At 42.5% G+C, this 22921-nt stretch overlaps 1 protein-coding gene across 14 annotated transcripts in view; it reads left to right on the forward strand.

Annotated features, from left to right (window-relative positions):
* eef2k (eukaryotic elongation factor 2 kinase) overlaps positions 1 to 22501 on the forward strand; it is a 57661-nt gene extending 35160 nt beyond the window's left edge. For 7 of the 14 annotated variants that reach the window (XM_078240561.1, XM_078240564.1, XM_078240560.1 and 4 more), the window contains 13 exons: positions 104 to 253; positions 751 to 883; positions 1632 to 1759; positions 3725 to 3935; positions 4498 to 4565; positions 5404 to 5478; positions 6371 to 6424; positions 6592 to 6657; positions 7446 to 7586; positions 8597 to 8785; positions 13258 to 13382; positions 16248 to 16426; positions 20780 to 22501. In XM_078240561.1, the coding sequence (XP_078096687.1) occupies positions 104 to 253; positions 751 to 883; positions 1632 to 1759; positions 3725 to 3935; positions 4498 to 4565; positions 5404 to 5478; positions 6371 to 6424; positions 6592 to 6657; positions 7446 to 7586; positions 8597 to 8785; positions 13258 to 13382; positions 16248 to 16426; positions 20780 to 20889 (1629 nt within the window). In that variant the 3' untranslated portion in view covers positions 20890 to 22501. The remainder of the gene's footprint in view (positions 1 to 103; positions 254 to 750; positions 884 to 1631; positions 1760 to 3724; positions 3936 to 4497; positions 4566 to 5403; positions 5479 to 6370; positions 6425 to 6591; positions 6658 to 7445; positions 7587 to 8596; positions 8786 to 13257; positions 13383 to 16247; positions 16427 to 20779) is intronic. The other 7 variants (XM_078240568.1, XM_078240567.1, XM_078240569.1 and 4 more) reach the window with 3 other exon arrangements.
* Positions 22502 to 22921: the final 420 nt, after the last annotated feature.

Here is a 22921-nt window from a genome sequence, read left to right on the forward strand (position 1 = left end):
AGCATCTCTAACTAAAAATACTATAAATGTAAAAGTAATCACACTTGAAATTATTTGGCAAGACTGTTCTCATTTTAAGTGTTTATTTTGTCCTTTATGACAGGTTGACATTATGCAGATGTGTATTTTGGAGATGAAAGACAGGCCTGGAAAGCCTCTGTACCACTTGGAACATTACATAGAGGGTAAATACATCAAATACAACTCCAACTCTGGCTTTGTAAGGGATGAAAATTTCCGCCTTACTCCACAGGTAAGTAATAGATTGGGGATAATGCAGAATAGATCAGTGCCCTAATCAGACATTTCTAAATCATCAGTTCCAACCAGATAGATCTTTATTTGTACTGCTGGATTGAAACCTGAAATTTTCCAACCTGAAAAGATCTGTGTGTGTAGAATTGGACTATTTTGGATGTTTTGCAGTCCCATGGGATTGGAGGAAAGAAAATTGTTGCCTTAAATTTAAGGTCATTCTCAAAGGGCAGATGTCCATCATGAAACTTCTAAATGGTATGCTGTCCCATTGAGCTTTTAAATATTCATTTTTTCAGGATTCAATCTGTGTATTTTAAAAAGGAGTCTTGTTGTGCAATGTGTTTTCTGTGATATATTTAATCTGCAAAATCTATGGCTAAATATTATCTCGGTGCCTGTGATAAGCATGTATACTTTGAACTGTGAAACACCCTTCCACTAAAATCAAACTAATTAACAAGTCTTTCCTTTAACCTTACCATATAATTACAGGCATTTAGCCATTTCACTTTTGAACGCTCCGCACACCAGTTGATTGTTGTTGACATCCAGGGAGTGGGAGATTTGTACACAGATCCTCAGATTCATACGTTTGGTGGCACAGACTTTGGAGATGGCAATTTGGGTAATGTTTCTTTATTTAAGCTAGTGGCCAGATGTATCTGTAATTACGCCATTCCTTCACTTACTCAGTTATTTAAACATATAGATGTTTTGTGATAAGAGTTTATGATAAAAGGGAAGTCAAGCTGTCTCCTTTACAAAGCACTGGTTTGCCCACAGCTGGTGTATTGGGTTTAATTATGGGCATCACACATCAGGAATAATGTCGAGGCCTTGCAGAGGGTACAGAGGAGATTTATCAGATTAAGGACATACTAATTAGGAGCATTTGGCCCTTCAAACCTAATCTGCCGTTCAAAAAGAATAATAGTACCAGAGATGAGGGACTTCAGTTGTATGGAGAGACTAGGGAAGCTGCTATGGTAATCCTTAGAGCAGCGAAGCTTAAAGGGAGATTTGACAGAGGTGTTCAAAGTTATGGTTGGTGTGACCCTCATAACTCATCCACATTGATTCATGGGCAGTGAATAATGGTGTGCTATTGACTGTGAGGGTTACCCCCCCCTCTCATCCCATGGGCACTGAGGCTGATTGCGTCATTTTCACTGCTGCCCCAGTGGAATGATTGAACTCAACACAGATTGAGGAATCCAGCCTAGGTATTTTCTGATCGGTTTAGCTCAGCACTGTACTACATGGTGCACTGACCCATTGAACCATAAGACAGTCCACAGTGTGATGTCCTGAGGTAAACAATAGTGTGTTTATTTTTGGAGTTGGGTATACTGATTCTGCACTTTTCACTACAGGTGTGCGAGGAATGGCCTTGTTTTTTCATTCCCATGCCTGCAACAGTATATGTAAGAAAATGGGACTTACACCATTTGATATATCTCCTAAAGAAAAGGAAACATTGGAACATGCACAGAATCTACTGGTTAGTGCTCTACATAGTTTGTGTTTCTCTCCATTCCTGTCTGGAAGGTGATGACTTGTGCGAGATGGCAGTTGTGGTATCTGATCAAGTGACTCTTTTCTTCTTGATGAAAGATCCCAGACTGTGAGCATTAACCATTGACGGCATGACAATCCCGACAGCCCCACACACAGCACTTTCTGATGGCCAGGGCACCAGCAGATCAGGTTGATTTTTTTCCCTCTAGTTTGGGGCACTGAACATTCTACTGATGTCTCCAAATAATCTAACTCCACTCACCTTGAAAAATAGACCTCTGTCTGGATTGTTCCGCATCACACTGATGGTGGTTTTATCTTGAAAGAAGAAAGCATTGGACCTAGATGGCTGAAGGAATGGCTGCCAGTAATGGGAAAAGGAGGTGTGCACACTAGTTGGGGGGGGGGGGGGGGGGGGGGGCGATTCTCCCATCTTGACGCGCAGGTTTTTTGGCGTGTCGGGATGGGAGAATCTCGTGTTGGCCATTTCACGGGATTCGCGTGTGCGTTCCCGATGCATGTGCATCTTACAGGCGCAGTCAGGACCGCACTGGAAACCAGCGGGAAGAGAGGTAAGTGATTTGAATCTATTTTTCATGTATTTTAAATGTGATTATCAGGCCCGGCACAGAATTCTCCAGGTCCGATAGAATCTCCCACCCCGCCAGGAGTATTTCACTCTGGCGGGGTTTAGAGTAGCTCCCCACATTGGGGAAACTAGTGAGAGACTCTGCCGGAGTGAAGGGGGGGGAAGGGGCCCCCAGGGGGGTCGGGCGGCGGGGGGAGGTGGTGCCCCCGGGCAACCTGGCAGTGCCAGCCTGTGCCCCCTGGCACTGCCTAAGGGGCAAAGTGCCCATGTCCAGGGGGAGCCTTGGCACTGCCCACTGGGTAGGACCTAGGGGGCAAGGCCTTGGGGCAAGTGAGTGGGGCCTCGGACAAGGGGTGGGACCAGGGGGGGTGGGGCCAAGGGGAAGGGCCTATTGTGGGTGGGGTCTGACCTGAGAGTGCTTGTGGGGGCTGCGATCGTGGTGTGGGCTGGAGGGGCAGCAGTGGGAGGGTCCCAGGCTGGCCAGCGACTGAGCTGGCCAGCAAACTGCGATCTGACAGACCGGGGCCACTGAGCATGCACAGAGGCCTGGAGCTGTCAGACTCCAGTGTGAATAGGCCCTGCACCCCCCCCAAGCTTTTAATGATATTCACGATAGTGACCTCTGCAATGCACAGAGGGTGGGAGATTCGGGTCTGAACTGCCACTGAAAAAACAACCGTAATTTACATCAGTTTTCTCACCAATTCAGCACTTTTGGAAGAATTGTCCCCTTGATTTCAGAATCATAAGAGTGGAAAGTTCTGGGATGACAAATTCGTGGGGCTGGAGGGGGTAACAGAGATGGGGATGGGCTGAGGCTATAGAGGGATCTGCACAGAAACATGAAATTTGATATTGGAGGTGTTGAAGAGGAAGAGTGGGTTGGGGGGACAAGCTGCCGGAGGCCTAATGAAGCCGGCAGAGACATGATGCTGGACGAGTATGGGGGTTAAGTATGGGTTGGTGTAGTGTGGGATAGAGAAGCAGAGTTTTGACTGAGCTAAGTTTCGTGGAGGATGGACATTACGAGGTCGACCAGAAGAGTATTCAAATAGTTTGAGTCTGGAAGTGACAAATGGTTGACGATGTTTGCAGCAAATATGACAGGAGTGGAGACCGGTGATGCTATGGAGTCAACACTAAGATGCCTGGGTGAGAAAGTTAACCTGCAAATGATTGAACTTCCCTAAATAAGAAAAATATACATTGCGTGAAGTAATACTGGGCATGAGATTAATGGAAGTCTGATTAGTAAAATGTTCTTCAGCCTTCTTGATGTACATTTCGTTTTTATTCCTCATTTATGTACAAATGGATGCTCCTCTTTGAATAAGTAAATATCTGTCTTCCTTGAATCAGAAAACAGCCAAAACTGTCATTCGAGGAACGGAGGAAGTCTGTGGGAGCACTCGAGTGAGGACCATTTCTGGCTCAAGACCTCCAATTCTTACACGACTCTCCGAGACCTCTGCAGATGAAAGTATGAGCGACAGCAATTTTGACTCGCTCCCCTGCTCCCCATCATCTTGGTGGAGTTTTAAGGAAGACATGTTGGGAAAATCTCCAATGGGTAAATTCCATTTTCTTCCATTGACTTTGTTAAAGCATAACATGGGTGGTTTGGGCTAATTTTATTGGGTTTGGGTATGGAGTAAAATGCAGGTAAATGAAATTAAGAAACGGGCCAATAATGACCCAATTGACTGGCAAAATAAGCTAAAGGGGCTGAATGGCCTGGGCTTATCCCTATGCATCTCATATTTAGATGGATAGCTGCCAACAGGCAGGAGATTAAGTGTTTTCACATTGAAAGTGGCCATTTCTCTTTCAAAATCCTTATTCAAAGGAGGTAGAATTGAGTTGGTTCTTTTAATAATGTACAATTTAAGGAAGACAAATTGTGTATGAGCTCTGATTTTCACCCCCCCCCCCCCCCCATATTTTGCCACCTTTCCCTCTCCCTATCTCTTTGCTTGACATTCCTGTCGTCCTTCAATGGCTCAGAATTTGACACAGCCAATTTATTTTCAGTACGTGGGTTTATTGGAATTTTTTGGAAGAGTGTCTGTTTTCTCTGATTATGTCAAGGTGCTCCAAGTAATCTGTAGCACTCAGCTTCTTCTTTCTTCTAGGTTGGACATTCTTTAATGAAGTTGATAATCTGGGTGATGAGCACAGTGATTCATCGGCTGAGAGACGGGTAAGATCAGATATAAATTGGGGTTGTTCTAATTTGCAGTTTTGCATGTAATATTCTGTTTTGTAGAACTAACTTCTGGTATATCTGTAATGTATGGGGTTAATATACACAATAACATGACCTCTGCTTCTGCCTTTCAATTTCTTTTACTTATCTGCCATCCTAATTAATTGTATGTTAAGATATATTCTTCATGCCCATACACTATCCATTTGATATAGTGCCAAAAGCAATTCAATGGATCCAAAGGAAAGTAAATGGCCAAACAATTGTTTCCAATCAGGCATTGTCCACATTCAGTTTGAATGATAAGACTAATCTCTACCTTATCCCATCCTCACCAGTGAGTTTTTAAAAAAATCAGGTTCACCTATCAGCTTAGCTTTATCACTGTACTTGGATCAGAAAGTAATTCAGAGATTTTTTTTCACATCGACATTTTGTGCTCACTGTTTCTCCTGCCAATTCAATATAGCCTCACAAGATGGCCACCGACACCCACCTGTGCATTCGCATTGATCTGTGCTTGTGCAGAGGTCCAATGATGTCACTGCTGGAGCCTGCAGCCTGAAACTCAGAATGAGAGAAGGAGGCAGAGTAAGGAGGGGCAATTTGGTCTGACACTCACAACAATCTACAATCCACTTACATTACATTGCACGCTGTGGAAGAGCGCAGCCTCCATAGCACCGAGTTTTACATATTACATAGTGGGACAGAGTTTGTGCTATCCCAAAATACAGTTTAATTTCCTCTTTGACACCTGTTTTGCTTTGTAACATAATTATTTCAGACTACCTGAGCCTGCTTTGTAACAGTTTTCCTGTTCTGCTGTCAGATGTCTGAAAACGGTGGTGACAGTGGATGTCCCAGTGAGCGGAGGGGTGAACTGGAAGGAGAGTTTGCAGATCGGGTAATGAGCAACTTTCCATAATAAAAGATAACAAAAGGGTTAGGTACAATAAAAATGTAGAGAATGTGTTCCCAGTGGTGGGTGCGTGCGTGCACTAGATATACATGTGCATGCGTGCACTAGATATACATGCAAGGGAGAAAGGGATAGAAGGGTATACTGATAGAGTGAGATGAAGAGAGGTGAGAGGAGGATTGTGTGGGTCACAAGCACTGGCACAGACCCATTGGACTGAATGGCCTGTTCTTATTCTGTGGACATAGTTATACAATGTAATCCCTTGTGCATCCACATTGTCTGTCCTTTCAACAGGGTCTCCCCCCATCCCACCTTACGATAATTATGCTACAGAATTTAAAAACTGCAAAGACAAAAGAAATGCAGTACTGTTGGCATATAGTGGAAATCTGGAACTGTCCCCAAAAAAGCTGTTGAAGTTCTGGGTCAAGTTTAAAAATTTCAAACCTGAGATTTGATGGAGTTTAGTGAGGTAGGAGTGTTAAGGGTTATGGAAACAGCGCAGCTATATGATACTCATCAAATTGAATGGTGAAATGGGCTAGAGGTGCTGAATAATGTCCTCATGTTCCGAACATCAGGAATCCATTGGTTGTTATTAGTTGTGCATAATTATGTAATTGTTTTGGGAGAACAGCACTTAAATGAAGCACTTGCTATGGTCATAATTTATAAAGTATTTTAAAACATACATTTCTTGCACAGATAAAAAGTTACCAAGTGCTGACTTGCATGTTATAATTTAGCAATTGTTGTAGTACACATCTTGTATAGTTAGAGAATATGTCCTATTAAGTTTTAGTTGCAACCAAATGTACTTGTAGAATTCTCTTATCATTGCTGTGTGTGATTTTATTTTTACAATTCTATTCAGATGAATGCAAACATGCGAAAGTATTGCGAATCTGATGAAGACAGTATTCGAAGGGTATGTAATGCAATGTACCTCCAGAAGAGTTTGTTCATCTTTTCTGACTTTCAGTTCTCTTCCCGTGTATGATATGTCCTTTTGATATATTGAATGTGTATATTTTTGTTGGAAGTTTTCTTTTTATTTCTTAATTCTCTTTCTTTACCTTATCGTTCTTCAATCAGGAAAATGCAAACCCCAATGTGTGCCAACACTTAATCGTCCTCAGACGCTGTCATAGGACTCAGCCGGTGATCATGCATGATTGCTTGATCCTTGCATTTTATTGTGTTGTGTGCATTTTAATAATGCATGAAGTATACAGATATGGTGCAGAAGGCTTCTCCTGTTTGCCCAGTAGGTATAAGCAGAACCAGGTGCTTTAGTAAACTATGCTGGCCAAGGAGCTCCCAGGTTTGATCTCCGGTCTGTACTGAGTTACATGTTCTTAGCTGGAGTAGGAGGTGATATAACTGTTTCCACTCTTGGGTCAGGGAGAGATTCAACAGCCAGTGGTTAGTAGGGATTGCTTGTGAGTAGATGCTATGTGAGGACAGAGTTTTTCATCAAGTAGCCTTCTAACTCTCTCCTCCATGTTCAAATATGAAATCACCAGGTGTCACAGCCACAGCTGGCCCCTGCAAAAGAGGGAGGAAGAAATTTGATGGATGCAGATATAATCCAAATAATTCCCTGAAATTACACCTGCGTATTCTCGCTTGGCTATTGGACTCGCTCTGGAGCTTGTAGGGCCTTGACTTGAATCTGTGAAGGCAGAAGGTTCATGTAATGTCATGAATATGGAATACTGGCTTAAGCAATTGAAAATTAAATGATTTTATGCTGTGATTGCTGTTGCATATGTGATTTCAACAAAGGTCTGCAGTGCATAAGACACAATTTGTAAAGCAATCTGTATCCTAAATCTGATGAATGAATGCTTCACTATATGCAGATTGTCAATGTGTAGGGTGATGTATTGTGTTGGCAGAAATCCAAGGCCAATGCATTTATGTATGCTGTGACTCTTATCATTCAGGATCACCACAACGAAGACAAATGGAATCAATACCATACGTCCCGGGCTCACATGCATCGGCCTTCGTGCGTCGCATTTGAGGTGGAGCGACTAAATGCCATCACGCAGGAAAAGAAAATAGGGAAATCCATACTGGGCAAGGTAATTCTAACTGGGAATCTTCTGGTTTACAGATTGAGGAGTCTCAGATGGTGTACTTTGGCCAGTTCAGTATGGTAAATAGTACTTTGGCAACACAAATTGATACAATATTGTTGTGCCAGTGCTAAGAACAATGGTGTATTGATGCATAATATTTGAGGGAGCAGTTATTGATTCTAGACCAACAACATAAAGCACAACATTGTGTGCAAGGAGCTCAAGGAATGGAAATAGGACGCAATATGCCCCGATCACATGTCTCTTAGAGACCAGATGCTACAGCGGTACACTATTAGGATCTTGTTGCCTGCTCTTCCCCTTGTTGTGGGGCTGGATGAAGTCACTTTTACTTTGTATTTCACCCCTTACCTTTGCTTCATTTCCACGGTATATTGGGGAGGTTGAAGATGATAGGTTAACTACCCTAACAGTCACTGTGTCTAACTGGAGGATTATGAAATGGAATGTGATTAACCTCAAGTGTGCCCTATTATCTTCAGTCTTCTCTGCCTGCTACATTGTACAAGGTTAGATTGTAATCACTCAGTCACTATGTCCAAAATTGTACAGTTCAACTTGACTCGGATGACTTTTCCTTAAGTGTATATGGGACAATTATAACTTATACACATCTTTTTAGCCTGTCTTGATGCTCTCTCCACTCGCATTGTTTTGTTTCTTAAAGACTTGATTAGTTGTAAGTATTCGCATTCCAACCATTATTCATGTAAATTGAGTTTGTGTCTTTATATGCTCTGTTTGTGAACAGAATCCCCACTCACCTGAAGAAGGGGCTTGCAGCTCCGAAAGCTTGCTACCAAATAAACCTGTTGGACTTTAACCTGGTGTTGTTAAACTTCTTACAATTATAACTGCCATTGGCTGTTTGCTCGAACAGTGCAGCATAACCAATCCCATTGCCCACTTTCTTCCCATATATCCTTGCCCCTCTCTGTTTGTCTTCTGTCTCACTGTAAATCACAAGCTAACTAATTACATTTCCCTTGCAGGTGCACTTGGCAATGGTACGTTATCATGAGGCTGGTCGATTCTGTGATAAACTGGAAGAATGGGATCGCAAGTCTGCAATCTTCCATCTTGAACATGCTGCTCTTTGTGGGGAATTGGAAGCAATTGTTGCTCTTGGCCTAATCTATCTGCAGTTGCCTCATCACATCTTAACAGATGTCACTGTAGAGGTATGTTTAGAACATAGAACAGTACAGCACAGAACAGGCCCTTCAGCCCACGATGTTGTGCCGAGCTTTATCTGAAACCAGGATCAAGCTATCCCACTCCCTATCATCCTGGTGTGCTCCATGTGCCTATCCAATAACCGCTTAAATGTTTCCTAAAGTGTCTGACTCCACTATCACTGCAGGCAGTCCATTTCGCACCCCAACCACTCTCTGCGTAAAGAACCTACCTCTGATATCCTTCCTATATCTCCCACCACGAACCCTATAGTTATGCCCCCTTGTAATAGCTCCATCCACCCGAGGAAATAGTCTTATGTTTGTTACTCTAACAACAAAGAGCTACTTATAAAGTAGAATTATGCATTATATTACCCACCGGAGTGATGAAATGGAGGATTCTGGTCATGAGCATTGATTTTTAAAAATAGAATATTGACTGCCAGATCTTTTCATACCTCAGAAGCTTATTTTTTCTGAGAATTCAATTTTAATCCAGAGTGGTTAGAATGTGGAGTGCACTTCCTCAAGGAGGAGGTGAACTGATGCATTTAAGGGATAACGTGAATGGGAATGGAAAATGGCAATGTAAAAAATAGTAACAGGTCATCCCCTTTGAACCTGATTCAAAACTCTTTGAATGAAGATTGTTTTCCTCATCTCCTGCCTAAATGATCGTCCCCTTATCCTGAGAATTCAGCCTCTATTTCTAGATTCTCTGCTTAGGGAAAACAGCGTTTCACTTTATAAGTTTCAATGAGAACACCTTCCGTTCTTTTAAACTCCAGAAAATATAGGCTCATAGGTCAACCTGCTGATCCCAGGAATTAATGCATTAACCTTTGTTGCATCCCCTCTAAAGCAGGTTAGATAAGAAGACCAAAATTTTACACCGTATTCCAGCTGTGGTCCCCCTGAAGCTCCATGTAATTCCATTGCAAGAATTCCTTACTCTTTTACACTGCAAACCCCTTGCATTAGAGCAATGCATCCAAAATGTTTCCTCAGTGTGACCATGTTTATAATGTCTCAGACTTGCGTGACCCCAGAGTGATATTTTGGGAGGTCCAAGAGTTTTTGAACAATGAGGTGGTGGTCTTCACCCGCTGAGCGGGACGGAGGCGGGGTTAGTCTTCACCCACTGAGCGGGACGGGGGGTTAGTCTTCACCCACTGAGTGGGACGGGGGGTGGTCTTCACTCGCTGAATGGGCTGGGGGTTAGTCTTCACCCGCTGAGCGGGACGGGGGTTGGTCTTCACCCGCTGAGCAGGATGGGGGAGTGATTTAGTGGTCTTCATTCGCTGAGCAGCAGGGAGTGGTTGATCCTGGTGGGGAATATTTAAACTGGACGGTTTAAAAATAAATTCTGGCTTTTCTTTGCAGCAGGAATTGGGTGGGCCGCAGAGATCTGACTGTTAAACCCATGCCCACAGATAGGAAAATTGAGGATTTAAAGGGCCCTTGCAGCTGTTAGTACTCAGTCTAAACTCTATGGCAGCCAGGAGTTTGCAATTCCAAAATCTCATCTCCTGACCCCAAAAGGGGTTGCAAGCCACGGTTTGGGAAAGCTCTGCACTGAATATGAACACACAATTTGTCTTCCTAATAGCTTACTGTACTGGTGTTAACTTTTTGTTTTGTGTGCTAGGACATCCAAATCCCTTTGGGTTCCAGCATTTACTCATCTTTCACCTTTTAAAGAAGGATTCTCCATTATTCCCATCAAAATGGGATAATTTCACACTTCTCCACATTATTCTCCATCTGTCACCTTCGTCCCAGTCACTTAATTAGTTTATATCCTTTTTAACCCCCTTGACATCGTCCTCACGGATTACATTCCTGCTTAATTGTACCGTACACAAACTTGGGTATTTTACACCCTTTATCTGGCTTACTGATATAGATTGTAAATAGCTGATACCAAAACTCTTGATACTTGCAGCGTTCTATTAGTTATAAAGTGCCATTCTGAAAATGACACCTTTTCTGTCAGTTAACCACTCTAATGCTAATACAATGCTGCAGTTCCATGAGCCCTAACATTGTAGAACAACCTATTATGTAGCACATTCTGAAAATCCAAATTTACTACATCCACCGAATTCCTCGTTTTTATCCCACTAGTTATAAATAAGTTATTCCACTAGTTATACCCTCAAAAATAACTCCTAATAGATTTATTGAACACAACGTCCCAGTGCCAATCATGTTTACTGTGACTAAGCATATTGGCTCAGATCTATTGGTCAGTGGCGGAACGGATGTACCTTCTACTGACAGCAACTTAAAATGTCCACTTAGAATTTTACACTGGAGTCTTCCGGCCTTGGTTCCAGCAGGGATCCAGCGACAGAGTTGGGAGGGCAAAGGACGAGCATAATTCCAGTGTGCAGCTATGGCCCTTTTTTGACATGAACTGAAGGTTCATCTTCAGTGCATTGACTTGTACTGTTTATAAACAGAGCTGCCTCTACACTGCACAAATTTCACAGGGGGGTGGGGGAACGGGAGGTTGGTGGTGGTGGTTTTAGAGACATCACAATCCAAAGATGTGCGGGCTAGATTGATTGGCCAAGCTGAATTGACTCTTAGTGTCAGGGGATTAGCAGGGTAAATATGTGGGGTTACAGGAATGGGGCCTGGGTGGGATTGTGGTTGTTGCAGAATTGATGGGCCGAATGGCCTCTTCTTGCTCTGTAGGGATTCTATGATATCAACTGTGGAAAAACCTCCAGTGAATGTTATGAAGTCTACTGGAAAATAAACCTTTTTGCAACTGAACCAGCTCTACCCTTGAGATAGAAATAGTGGCACCTTTTCACTGGAGTGTTGGGTCTGTAAGGGTATTGGTGGGATAAAAGTGATTAGCGTGAGTTTCAATCATTTTTTTTCTTAAGTTCATAAGTTCCTAAGATACAGGAGCAGAATTAGGCCATTCGGCCCATCGAGTCTGCTCCGCCATTCGATCATGGCCGATATGCTCCTCTTCCCCATTTTCCTGCCTTCTCCCCATAACCCTTCAACCCATTACCAATTAAAAATCTGCCCAACACCCCCTTAAATTTACTCACTGTCCCAGCATCCACCGCACTTTGGGGTAGTGAATTTTTGTGTCTGTAATGAAATCTTTCCAATGTTTTTGTTGCCTAGTGTAATATGGTTAATGTTTCTTGTTTAATAAATATTTTATCTTTTTGACTCCTGTGAATCTGTTCAGTAAACACCCTCCGCAGCTTAAAAAAAACTATGATCTGCCGAGCAAGGTCTGACACGTCCAGTAATAACATCAGCTGGGATCATGACAATGGGGACTCATCCCATTAATATGTCCAGTATTTTCTTCAATAATAATTATTTTTAATTCCTCACTTGCATTGGACCCTTGGTTCTCACAATTTTCAGTGTGCTCTTCGTGTCTTCTACTTCTCCAAATGTCTTCCCTTTTAATACACTTGTAAAAGCTCTTGCAATTTGTTTTTAAGTTTCTTGCCAGTTTACTTTTGTTCTTCCTTTCACATTGCCTTCTTGGTCACCCTTTGCAGATTTAAAAATCCTCCCTATCCTCAGGCTTATTACTCCTTTTGGCAAAATTGTAAGCCTCTTCTTTTAAACTAATATTACCCTTAATTTCTCAAAATAGACCAGTTGCAGTACTTTTCCACTGGAGTTTGTAATCTTCAGAGGAATGTGCATTTACTAAGCATTAGGATTTTTAAAAAAATGTTTGTCATAGCTCATCACCTATTATATATTTTAATCTAATTTCCCAATCTACCTTTGCCAACTCACACCTCAGGTACTTCTGTATTTAAAATTACAAACCTAGTTTCAGAATAACCACATAGATCTCGAACTCAATATGAAAATCCTGATCAGTCCTTCCCAGAGGATCCTTTACTAACTAATTAACTCTGTATTGTTACAGAATACTAGATCTAAAATAGCCTGTTCCCTCATTAGGTTTTTCAAAACAAAAGCAAAATACTGCAGTGCTGGAAATCTGAAATAACAAAAAAGTGCTGGAAAAACCCAGCAGGTCTGACAGCATCTGTGGAGAAAGGACCAACAGTTAATGTTTTGAGTCCAATATGACTCTATTTCAGAAAATATTGTTTTAACACCTGTCTTGAGTGTTTTCCATTAACTCGTCGTCCAAGCTACTTTTGCCAATTTGGTTTACCTCCAGTGATGATTAAAGTCACCCACAATTATTACTTTAGTCCTGAATCATGCTCCTTTAATTTGCTGATTTATACTCTGTCCAACAGTATTGTACACTGATGGGAGGCCTATTCTCACACACACAATAGATGGATGTGCTGATCAAGTGAGATGAGGAGTGGGAGGAGGCCCAAATGGAGCCTAAATACCAGCATGGACCTTTTGGACCTAGTTGCCTGTTACTGTGTTTTAGACGCAATGTAAGTTTGTACAGATCAGCAATTAAAATGAATCCATAACTCTATGAACAGGATACTCAACAGAACCGGCAGAGAGGCTTTGACTACTTGCTGATGGGTGCAGAAGCAGGAGATCGTCCATCCATGATTCTTGTGGCTCGAGCCTTTGATAGTGGCATCAATCTGAGTCCCAACAGGTGCAACATCTCTTGTACTATCTATATTTTATTGCTGATAACTTTGTTAACTGTGTTTTGCAAGAAGTTGGTTAATTGGAATAGAGTGCAGTGAGGACAGAGACATTGCTACGCTTTGCAATGAATATTTCTCTGATTGAATGAGTCCTGTTACTTTCCTCCTCGTGTAGAGGGATTCTGAAAAGGAAAATTAGTATTGAGTTTAATTAACGTTCATATACTCTGAGCATAATTAAGTTATGTATATGTATTTGCTTGAAAGTTTAGGCATCGGTGGACCACTGACAGGATCAACTGTGATGCATTATATGGTCAAATGGTTTGCCACCACTCTATCTCTATTGCACGTGAAAACTGGTCTCTTGAGTGAGATACCTGAGAGAGTACAGTGCAATTATCTGTGAATAAAATGAATGAAAGAGAATAACTGATGAAGTTTGGCCAGTAGTAAAACATGAAACAAAGTGGCGAGTACAAAGGGAGGAGGTTTGTTCATTTAACATCATTAACGAATAAAGACCTGATCAAAGAGACCTTCCTTTAAAGCAAACATTGTCAATTTGTCAGAATTCAGGAAAGAAATGCTGATGGAGCCATTCTATAAAGTGCTGTAGTCAACAAGAGACATTGAAGATTCTTTGTGCATCTGGATTGGGAATTCTGTTAGAATTGCTCCTGCTCAGTAACCATAACTTTATTGAACGTGTGACGGAAGCTCTGTGTATGTTGTAATTGTGTGAACTAGTTACTGCTGCACAGTCAGTGTCGTTCAGGCAGCTTCAAGAATATTCCCTGTCCTTGCATTATACCATTGGGACAAATGTATATAAACAAAGTCATCTGGACTATAAATGGTGTGTTTTGGCAGGGTGCCTGATTAATTTAGATAAGGCGAATCTATTTATACGCTGTGTGGTTGCAGGACATAGAGTTCACATGCTTCTTCCGTTTAACTGATTCTCTACTTGTATAAAATAAACAATTGGGAATGTAACCTAATCTCCTCCCCAACTAGATGATTTAAGGGAATTGGCATGGCTGATTAAAGTTTATTTATTAGTCACAAGTAAGGCTTACATTAACACTGCAATGAAGTTACTGTGAAATTCCCCTAGTTGCCACTACCCTTCATTGTTGTTATCTGTGAGACAGGATGTTGATTTGTCAGGCCATGTAGAATCATATACAATCATAGAATCCCTACAGTACAGAAGAGACCATTCGGCCCATTGCATCTGCACCAGCTCTCTGACAGTATTTAACCCAGGCCCCCTCCCTGCAACCCCACACATTTACCATGAGTAATCCCATCTAACCTACACATTTTGGGACACTAAAGGGCAATTTAGCATAGCCAATCCACCTCACCTGCACCTCTTTGGACTCTGGGAGGAAACGCACACAGACACAGGAAGAACGTGCAAACTCAACACAGACAAGTCCGGAATTGACCTGGGTCCCTGGAGCTGTGAGGCAGCAGTGCTAACCACTGTGCCACCGTACTGAGAGCTGACAGGAAAATTCGATCCTTTCCTCTCCCAATGTCCATGTACTTAGCAGCTGAATCTGCTTAGTAGCAATCAAAGGTGTAAACTTAGACCGATTATGCTTTACCCATTCCCTAGCCCAGTGTCATTGCAGCAATTCCTGACTACTAACTGCAGGCCTAGCTGAGATAACCCAATGATAGTTTGTTTAGCTTTAACATCTCAAACATAGTGGCAAAAATTGATACCAAAAGGAGGTTTTCGGAGGGGCAACATCAAGTTTAAAAGTGGTGGATTTTAAGGAGCATCTTAAAGGAGGGGGAGAAACCAAGATCTGAGGGAGGGAATTCCAGAGCTTGGGCCTATATAGATGAAGACATGGCCACCAACAATGAGGCAAAGGAAGCGAGAGATTTACACAATCCGAGTTGGAGAAGTGCAAAGATGTCAGAAGCTGAAGAAGGTTACAGAGATGGGAGGGAGTGAGGCCATGGAGGATCAGCATACCTTGGGTTTCAAGCCTTTGAGAAGCTGGGATTGTCAGAGGATCTTAATTGGAGACCTATTGACCTTATAACGGTGAATTATGAAGGGGTTTTTGATGGAGAAAGTAACAAGAAACTGTTTCCTTTGGTAAATGGGTCAGCAACCAGAGGCATTAGATTTAAAATAATTGTCAAAAGTGCTAGAGGGGAAATGGGAATTGTCATTTCAAACACAATGCTGTTAAGATAGAAACATAGAAAGAATTATAGAAACCCTAGTGCAGAAAGAGACCATTCAGCCCATCAGGTCTGTACCAACCACAATCCCACCCAGGCCCTATCCTCGTATTCCTACATATTTACCCGCTAATCCCTCTAACCTACATATCCCAGGACACTAAGGGGCAATTTAGCATGGCCAATCAACCTAACTCGCACATCTTTGGACTGTGGCAGGAAACCTGAACACCTGGAGGAAACCCACGCAGTCACAGGGAGAATGTGCAAACTCCACACAGGCAGTGACCCAAGGCGGGAATCGAACCCAGGTCCCTGGAGCTCTGAAGCAGCAGTGCTAACCATTGTGCTACCATGCCGCCCAATCTGGGATCTAAAAGGGACTTTCAAAGCTAATTGGACCACGTAAGTGGGCCAATTTGGAGGGTAATGGGGGGAGGAAAATCTGGGAGTTGGCATTAATTAGGTAGCTCCTTCAAAGAGTCGGCACAATCATAATGGGTTGAATGGCCTGTTTCTATGTTCTCTAAAGCCTGGGAGTAACATCTGGGCTTTGGGTCAGTGCCAGACTGGGCCATGCGTTGGAGGTCACACTGGTTATCTCAGCCTTCTTATCCCTGTGTAAATGTAGCAGCTTTTTCCCATTGGCATTGCAGGACTCGAGACTGGAAGGAAGCTTTACATTGGTATACTGCTGCTCTGAACATGACTGATTACGATGAAGGTGGAGAGTACGATGGCACAGGGGATGAGCCTAAGTATTGCCTCCTTGCTCGAAAAGCCGAGATGCACATGACAGGAGGGTTTGGTATGGAGCCAGACCCACAGACAGCAGGTAGGATAAATATATCAACATTCACAAAGTGAAGAAGAAATAATCTAAAATGGCCACTGTCTGGTTTTTAATATTTTTTAATGGGATATGCGTGTCGCTGACAAGGCCAGCAATTGTTGCTCATCCCTAACTCCCCGTGAACTGAGTGACTTGCTAGGCTATTTCAGAGGGCAGTTAAGAATCAACCACATTACAGTGGACCTGGAGTCATGTAGGCCAGACCTGAGGATGACACATTTCCTTCTCTGAAGGGCATTAGTGAACCAGATGGGTTTTTAAGACAATCATTGATAATTTCATGGTCACCATTACTAATGATGTGGAGATGCCGGCGTTGGACTGGGGTAAACACAGTAAGAAGTTTAACAACACCAGGTTAAAGTCCAACAGGTTTATTTGGTAGCAAAAGCCACACCTTTTTAATGTGCACTTTTTAATGTGCACAGTGTGGCTTTTGCTACCAAATAAACCTGTTGGACTTTAACCTGGTGTTGTTAAACTTCTTACACCATTACTAAGACAAGCTTTATATACCATATATATATATATATATATATATATATATATATATATATTAAAAGTTCAAATTCCACCAGCTGCCTTGGTGGGATTTGCCCCATGTGCCCAGGGCATTAGTCTATGCCCCTGGATTACTAGCCCGTGACATTACCACTGCATCACCGTCTCCCCATGATGATCAAATCCAGCTCTCAAAATCAGCTGTATAATTCTGTCCAATTGCTATTTTTCTACTCTTTTATAGCCGTACAATTCTCTAAGAATTCTGCACTTCTACAGCCATGGTTTTTTAATGCACCTACAATTTCCTGCACCTAACAATTGGTTTCCATGCCTTTGGCTGCCTAGACCCTAAGTTCTGAAGCTCTTCTGAGGGGATAGCTGAAGGGATTGGTCTTGACCTGTCTTCAGCACCAGTCTGAGCTCTGAAACAGAGTCTATGCAAAAAGTAATTCTTCTCCACTTCGTATATGCCATCTGACCTGCTGTGTACTACCAGTGTTTCCAGCATTTACTGTTCTTTTAATATTTGGCATATCTCTGTTCAATATTCTTGTGAACGTGGAAGTTTTTGCTGGAGTAACAACCCTTTCTGGAGGCTTTATGAACAGCCAGCCTGCAGATCTGTAAAAGTGCACAAGGCAGGTTCAAAAAGCTAGAAATGAGATCCTATTCTGCTCCTCCGCCTCTTCCCTCTTGTGGAATCTCAGCTTTGTCTGTCAACTGCCCGGGATTCCGGCTTGGGGCACATTTGAAGATGGTTATGCATCTTGGTCTTGTTTGCCTCTAGCCCCAGACTAATTGTATTGTAACCACATCTGTGGAGAGAGAAATAAGAGTTAACATTTCAAGTTGATGACATTTCACCTGAACTAGAAGATTCTAGAGATGAACAGCTTTCAGTCATGTACAGGGTAGAGAAAGAGCAAAGGGGAGAGTCTGAGAGAGGGAGGAGGACGCAAGTGACTAAAATGGCAAAAAGTGATGTTGGTGCAAAACAAAAGAGGGCGATAATGAGACGAGTAAAGAAACAAGCGGGGAGGGCATGACAGCTGACTTTGATCCATCCTTGACAGACCATAAGAAATAGGAACAGGAGTAGGCCAGTCAGCCCTTTGAGGCTGCTCTGCCATTCAGTAGGATCATGGCTGATCCGACATCAATCTCTAAATCTACACAAGGACTCTGCCCGCACAGCTCTGTGGCAAGGAATTCCAAAGACTCTCAACCCACTGAGAGAAGAAATTCCTCCTCTTCTCAGCCTTAAACTGGCGCCCTTTATTCTGAGACTTTGCCACCTGGCCCTAGACTCTCCCATGAGGGGAAACATCCTCTCAACATTTACTCTGTCAAGCCCCTTAAGAATCCTATATATTTCAATGAGATCTTCTTCTAATTTCCAATGAGTAGAATCCCAACCTGTTTAACCTTTGCTGATAAGACAATTCCTCCATACCAGGGATCATCCTAGTGAACCTTCTCTGAATTGCCTCCAATGAAATAAAATCTTTCCTTAAATAAGGGGACCAAAACTGCTCAAGGCCTGGGGTCTCACCGGTGCTTTGTACAGTTGCAGCAAGACTTCCCTACTCTTATACTCTAACTCCCCTTGAAATAAGGGCCAACATTCCATTAGCCTTCCTGATTATCTGCTGTACCTGTATTTCATGTACAAGTATCCCCAAGTCCCTTAGTGTTGCAGCTTTCTGCAGTTTTTCTCCATTTAAATTGTACTGTTCTTTTGTTTGTCCTTCCAAAATGAACAGCTTCACATTTTCCCACATTAAACTGCCAACTTTGTGTCCACTTAAAGTTTATTTATTAGTCACAAGTAAGGCTTAAATTGACACCGTAATGAAGTTACTGTGAAATTCCCCGAGTCGCCACACTCCGGCGCCTGTTCGGGTCAATGCACCTAACCAGCACATCTTTCAGAATGTGGGAGGAAACCGGAGCACCCGGAGGAAACCCATACAGACATGGGGAGAACGTGCAAACTCCACACAGACAGTGACCCAAACCGGGAATCGAACCTGGGTCCCTGGCGCTGTGAAGCAGCAGTGCTAACCACTGTGCTACCGTGCTGCCCAGTAACTCCTTAACCTAGCAATATCTCTTTGTAAACTGTTTGTATCCTTTGCACAACTTGCCTTTCCACCCACCTATTTTTGTGCATTCTGCAAATTTGGCTACCATACATTTGCTTCCTTCCTCCAAGTCATGAATATTTACCAGGATGTTGCCTGGTATGGAGGGCATTAGCTGTGAGGAGAGGTTGGAGAAACTTGGTTTGTTCTCACTGGAACGACGGAGGTTGAGGGGTGACCTGATAGAAGTTTACAAGATTATGAGGGGCATGGACAGAGTGGATAGTCAGAAGCTTTTTCCCAGGGTGGAAGAGTCAATTAACAGGAGGCAGAGGTTTAAGGTGCGAGGGGCAAGGTTTAAAGGAGATGTATGAGGCAGATTTTTTACACGGAGGGTGATGGGTGCCTGGAACTCGTTGCGGGGAAGGTAGTGGAAGCGGATACGGTAGTGACTTTTAAGGGGCTTCTGGACAAATACATGAATAGAATGGGAATAGAGGGATATGGTCCCCGGAAGGGTAGAGGGTTTTGTTTAAGTCAGGCAGCATGGTCGGTGCAGGCTTGGAGGGCCGAAGGGCCTGTTCCTGTGCTGTAATTTTCTTTGTTCTTTATTGTAAATAGTTGCGGTCCCAGCACTAATCCCTGTGGAACCCCATTGGTTATAGATTGCCAACCTGAAAAAGGCCCCCTTATCCCCACTCAATGTTTCCTGCCCATTAGCCAATTCTCTGTCCATGCCAAGATACTACTTCCAACGTCATGGGCTCTTATCACTGAACCTTTTCTGTGGTATCTGGTCAAATACCTATTGTAAGTGGTTCCCCTCTATCCACTCTGGTTGAGACTTCCTTGAAAAACTCTAATAATTTCTCTTTCAAGAAGGCGTACAGACCGTGCTTGATTGGATTGATTTTCCAAATGTGTTGCTATTACCTTGTTAATTGATTACAACATTTTTGTAACAATAGATGTTAGACCAATTGGCCTGTAGTTACTTGCCTTATGCCTCCCTCTCTTTGTGAATAGGGGTGTCACATTGGCAGTTTGCCAATCCTCTGGTACTTCTCCAGAATCCAAGGATTTTTTGAAAATTACAACCAATGCATCCAATATCTCTGTAGCTGCTGCTTTTAGGATCCCAGGATTCAAGCCATCAGGCACTTATCTGCTTTTAGTCCCATTAGTTTGTCTGATACCAGTTCTCTGGCGATGGTGATGGCACTTGATTCCTCCCCTGTATTCTTTAGTGTTAATGGGATGTTTGAAGTATCTTCCACTGTAAAGACTGATGCAAAATATCTGTAACTCCTCCTCCATTTCCTTGACCCCAGATTCATTTTCCAAGGGGCCTACGTTCACTTTGACCTCCCTCTTCCTTTTTCTATATTTAAATAAGCTCTTATTGCCAGTTTTGTTGTACATTCTTCACCAGTTTGCCCTTGTTCCTCTCTATTATCTTTTTAGTCTTCCTTTGCTGGATTCTGAATTTATGGCTATCACTGACTTTTGCCTCCCTTTTTCTTTCACTTCATTACTTAATTTCCTTGGTCAGCCCTGGTTGGTTTGTCCCCCTCTTAGAATCTTCCCTCCTTACTGGGACAGGCGTTTCAATCAGGGAACAGCTGATAACGATGAATGTTGGTGCGGCACATAGAGCCACTTATCCTGCTCATCAATTAAATTCACCAAGTCAACGTTTTACCTCTGACATGGTTTAACTTTGTGCTTTGCATGCTGCTTTGTTCAGGAGACCTTTTCACAGAAGCAGCAGACGCAGCAATGGCAGACATGAAGGGCAGACTCGCCAATCAGTACTACGAGCGGGCAGAGGAAGCTTGGGGCATGATGGAGGAATAAACCGTTGACCTACACACAGTTAATCTTCAAAGTCATGTTGGAAAAAAAAAAGTTATTGTTTACTAAATGTCAAATGTCTTCCTTTTGTACCTGTGCAGAATGCTTGGAATTTCTTCTCCTTTATTTTCACCACTGCATTGAATTCCTTTTGTGAATGATCAGAATCAGTGCAAACTCGGGCTGAACAGCCTCTTTCTACGCTGTACTTCTTTGATTCTTGTAATGTAGTGGGTCTGTGTTAATCTGTATCAGCTGCCTGTGGTATTTTTGCAGGCACTTGGCTGAGTTTAACAGTACTTTTTTATATTCTTCGAGATTGCTCGGGCTATTTGCAGAGAAAGTGGGATTTTATTATGATTATTGATCGTATCTGATTCTGCTCTTTTATGGTTATGAATTTAAGAAAAGCACTTTCATGCTGTCCCACTGTGTTATTCTTCCCTGAAAGGAGACAGCAATACAGCATATTCTGATACTTCAGTTATGTTTACAAAGTGCAAGGGTGGGGGGGTGAATGTGTGCAGGACAGTTACAAGTTAAAGGGGCGCTGTCATAGCAAAAGCAAATTTATCAAATTGAGTTTGCTTAGAAACGCACAACACAGTGACACATTTGACTGAATGGCAGTATTGTGTCACCAGGTTACAGATGCCTCCAGTGCCTCTGACTGCAGAGCAAAGAGGTTACAAAGTCCATGATGGACTTTACTGTCTCTTCAGACCCCACTCTATGATGCTCAATATTTATATAGCTATAACACCTCAATGTATCAAAGCATCTCAGTGCGCTGTATATAATGAGTGATTGATTTGAAGGTGCAATGATTGTAATCTTTACAGTCATTTTGTGGCATCAGTGTGTCTCATTGATTTTGGTGCTATTGGTTCAGGGAAGAATGTTGGCTTTTCAAACAGTGCCAGAAGATCTTTATGTCAAAAGGCAGGCAAAGACCTCAGGTGGAGATTTTCAGGTGAATTGTTAGACTAAGAACAAAAATGTCCCATCAAAGGCCTTAAAATCACCTAGCTTCAAGAGGTGCAAGTTTCAGCAATGATGCGATGTAACAAGGATGGTCAAGGCAACTGGGCTATGTAAGACAGAGGTTTCAATTCATTTTTCAATAACTGCTTGATAAGCAAGTATTTTGCCCCATCCAAGAGCCCCATGCTACACACTATACCTAGTATGAAAACAATGTATTCATCTCTGCATGATCCTGGCTTTGCAAGTGCAAGTGCCATGTGTAACCTACAAAGTACCCCTTCCCAAGAAAGCATGAAGACTTCACTGAACGATTGAACAACCTATTTTTAGGGACAACTACTAACGCACAACCAATTGGAATGTAGTCATGGGTCACTGGACCGATGGTAATGACACAAGGCACTCTCTCTAGCCTCATAATTCAAGAAACAATAGTTTAACAAATATTTTCTGTGAATTAAGTTGCTCTCGTGTTAATATCCTAATCTTAGCTTGGCACCATTGATTGTACAATAACTGCAGTGCACTCCTGCGAATCTCCAAGCACTTGCCAATAAAATGGAGACAGTTTACACAGTTTTTTGTGTAATTTGAATGTGTTTAGTAAGAATAAAATTCTTTTTATTATTATAAATCTCTGAATTCATTGAATTATTTAAATCTTGCTATTTGTTCTTAATAGTACCAAATTAACCAATCATGGGAATTTTCTAGGTTAACAGAAAATCTGGTTCTTGCAAATATGGATTCACACCAACAAAGGGCACAGAAAGGTTATCTGCAAAATAAAGATGACACTATAGGGGGAAATTTTAACCCCACTGCAGCCAATTGGCAAGGTATCTTTGATCATCTTGCAAACCCATGACCCCCACCACATGGAAAGACAAAGGCAGCAGATACATGGGAGCACCAGAACTCTGTCTGTGTAATGTGGTCCTCCGGCCGCCAGGGGAACTCTGTCTGTGTAATGCGAACCTCCGGCCGCCAGGGGATTCTGTAATGCGAACCTCCGGCCGCCAGGGGGACTCTAATGCGAACCTCCGGT

This window comes from Mustelus asterias, chromosome 23 (assembly GCF_964213995.1).
Source record: "Mustelus asterias chromosome 23, sMusAst1.hap1.1, whole genome shotgun sequence".
In the NCBI taxonomy this organism is placed as follows: Eukaryota; Metazoa; Chordata; class Chondrichthyes; order Carcharhiniformes; family Triakidae; genus Mustelus; species Mustelus asterias.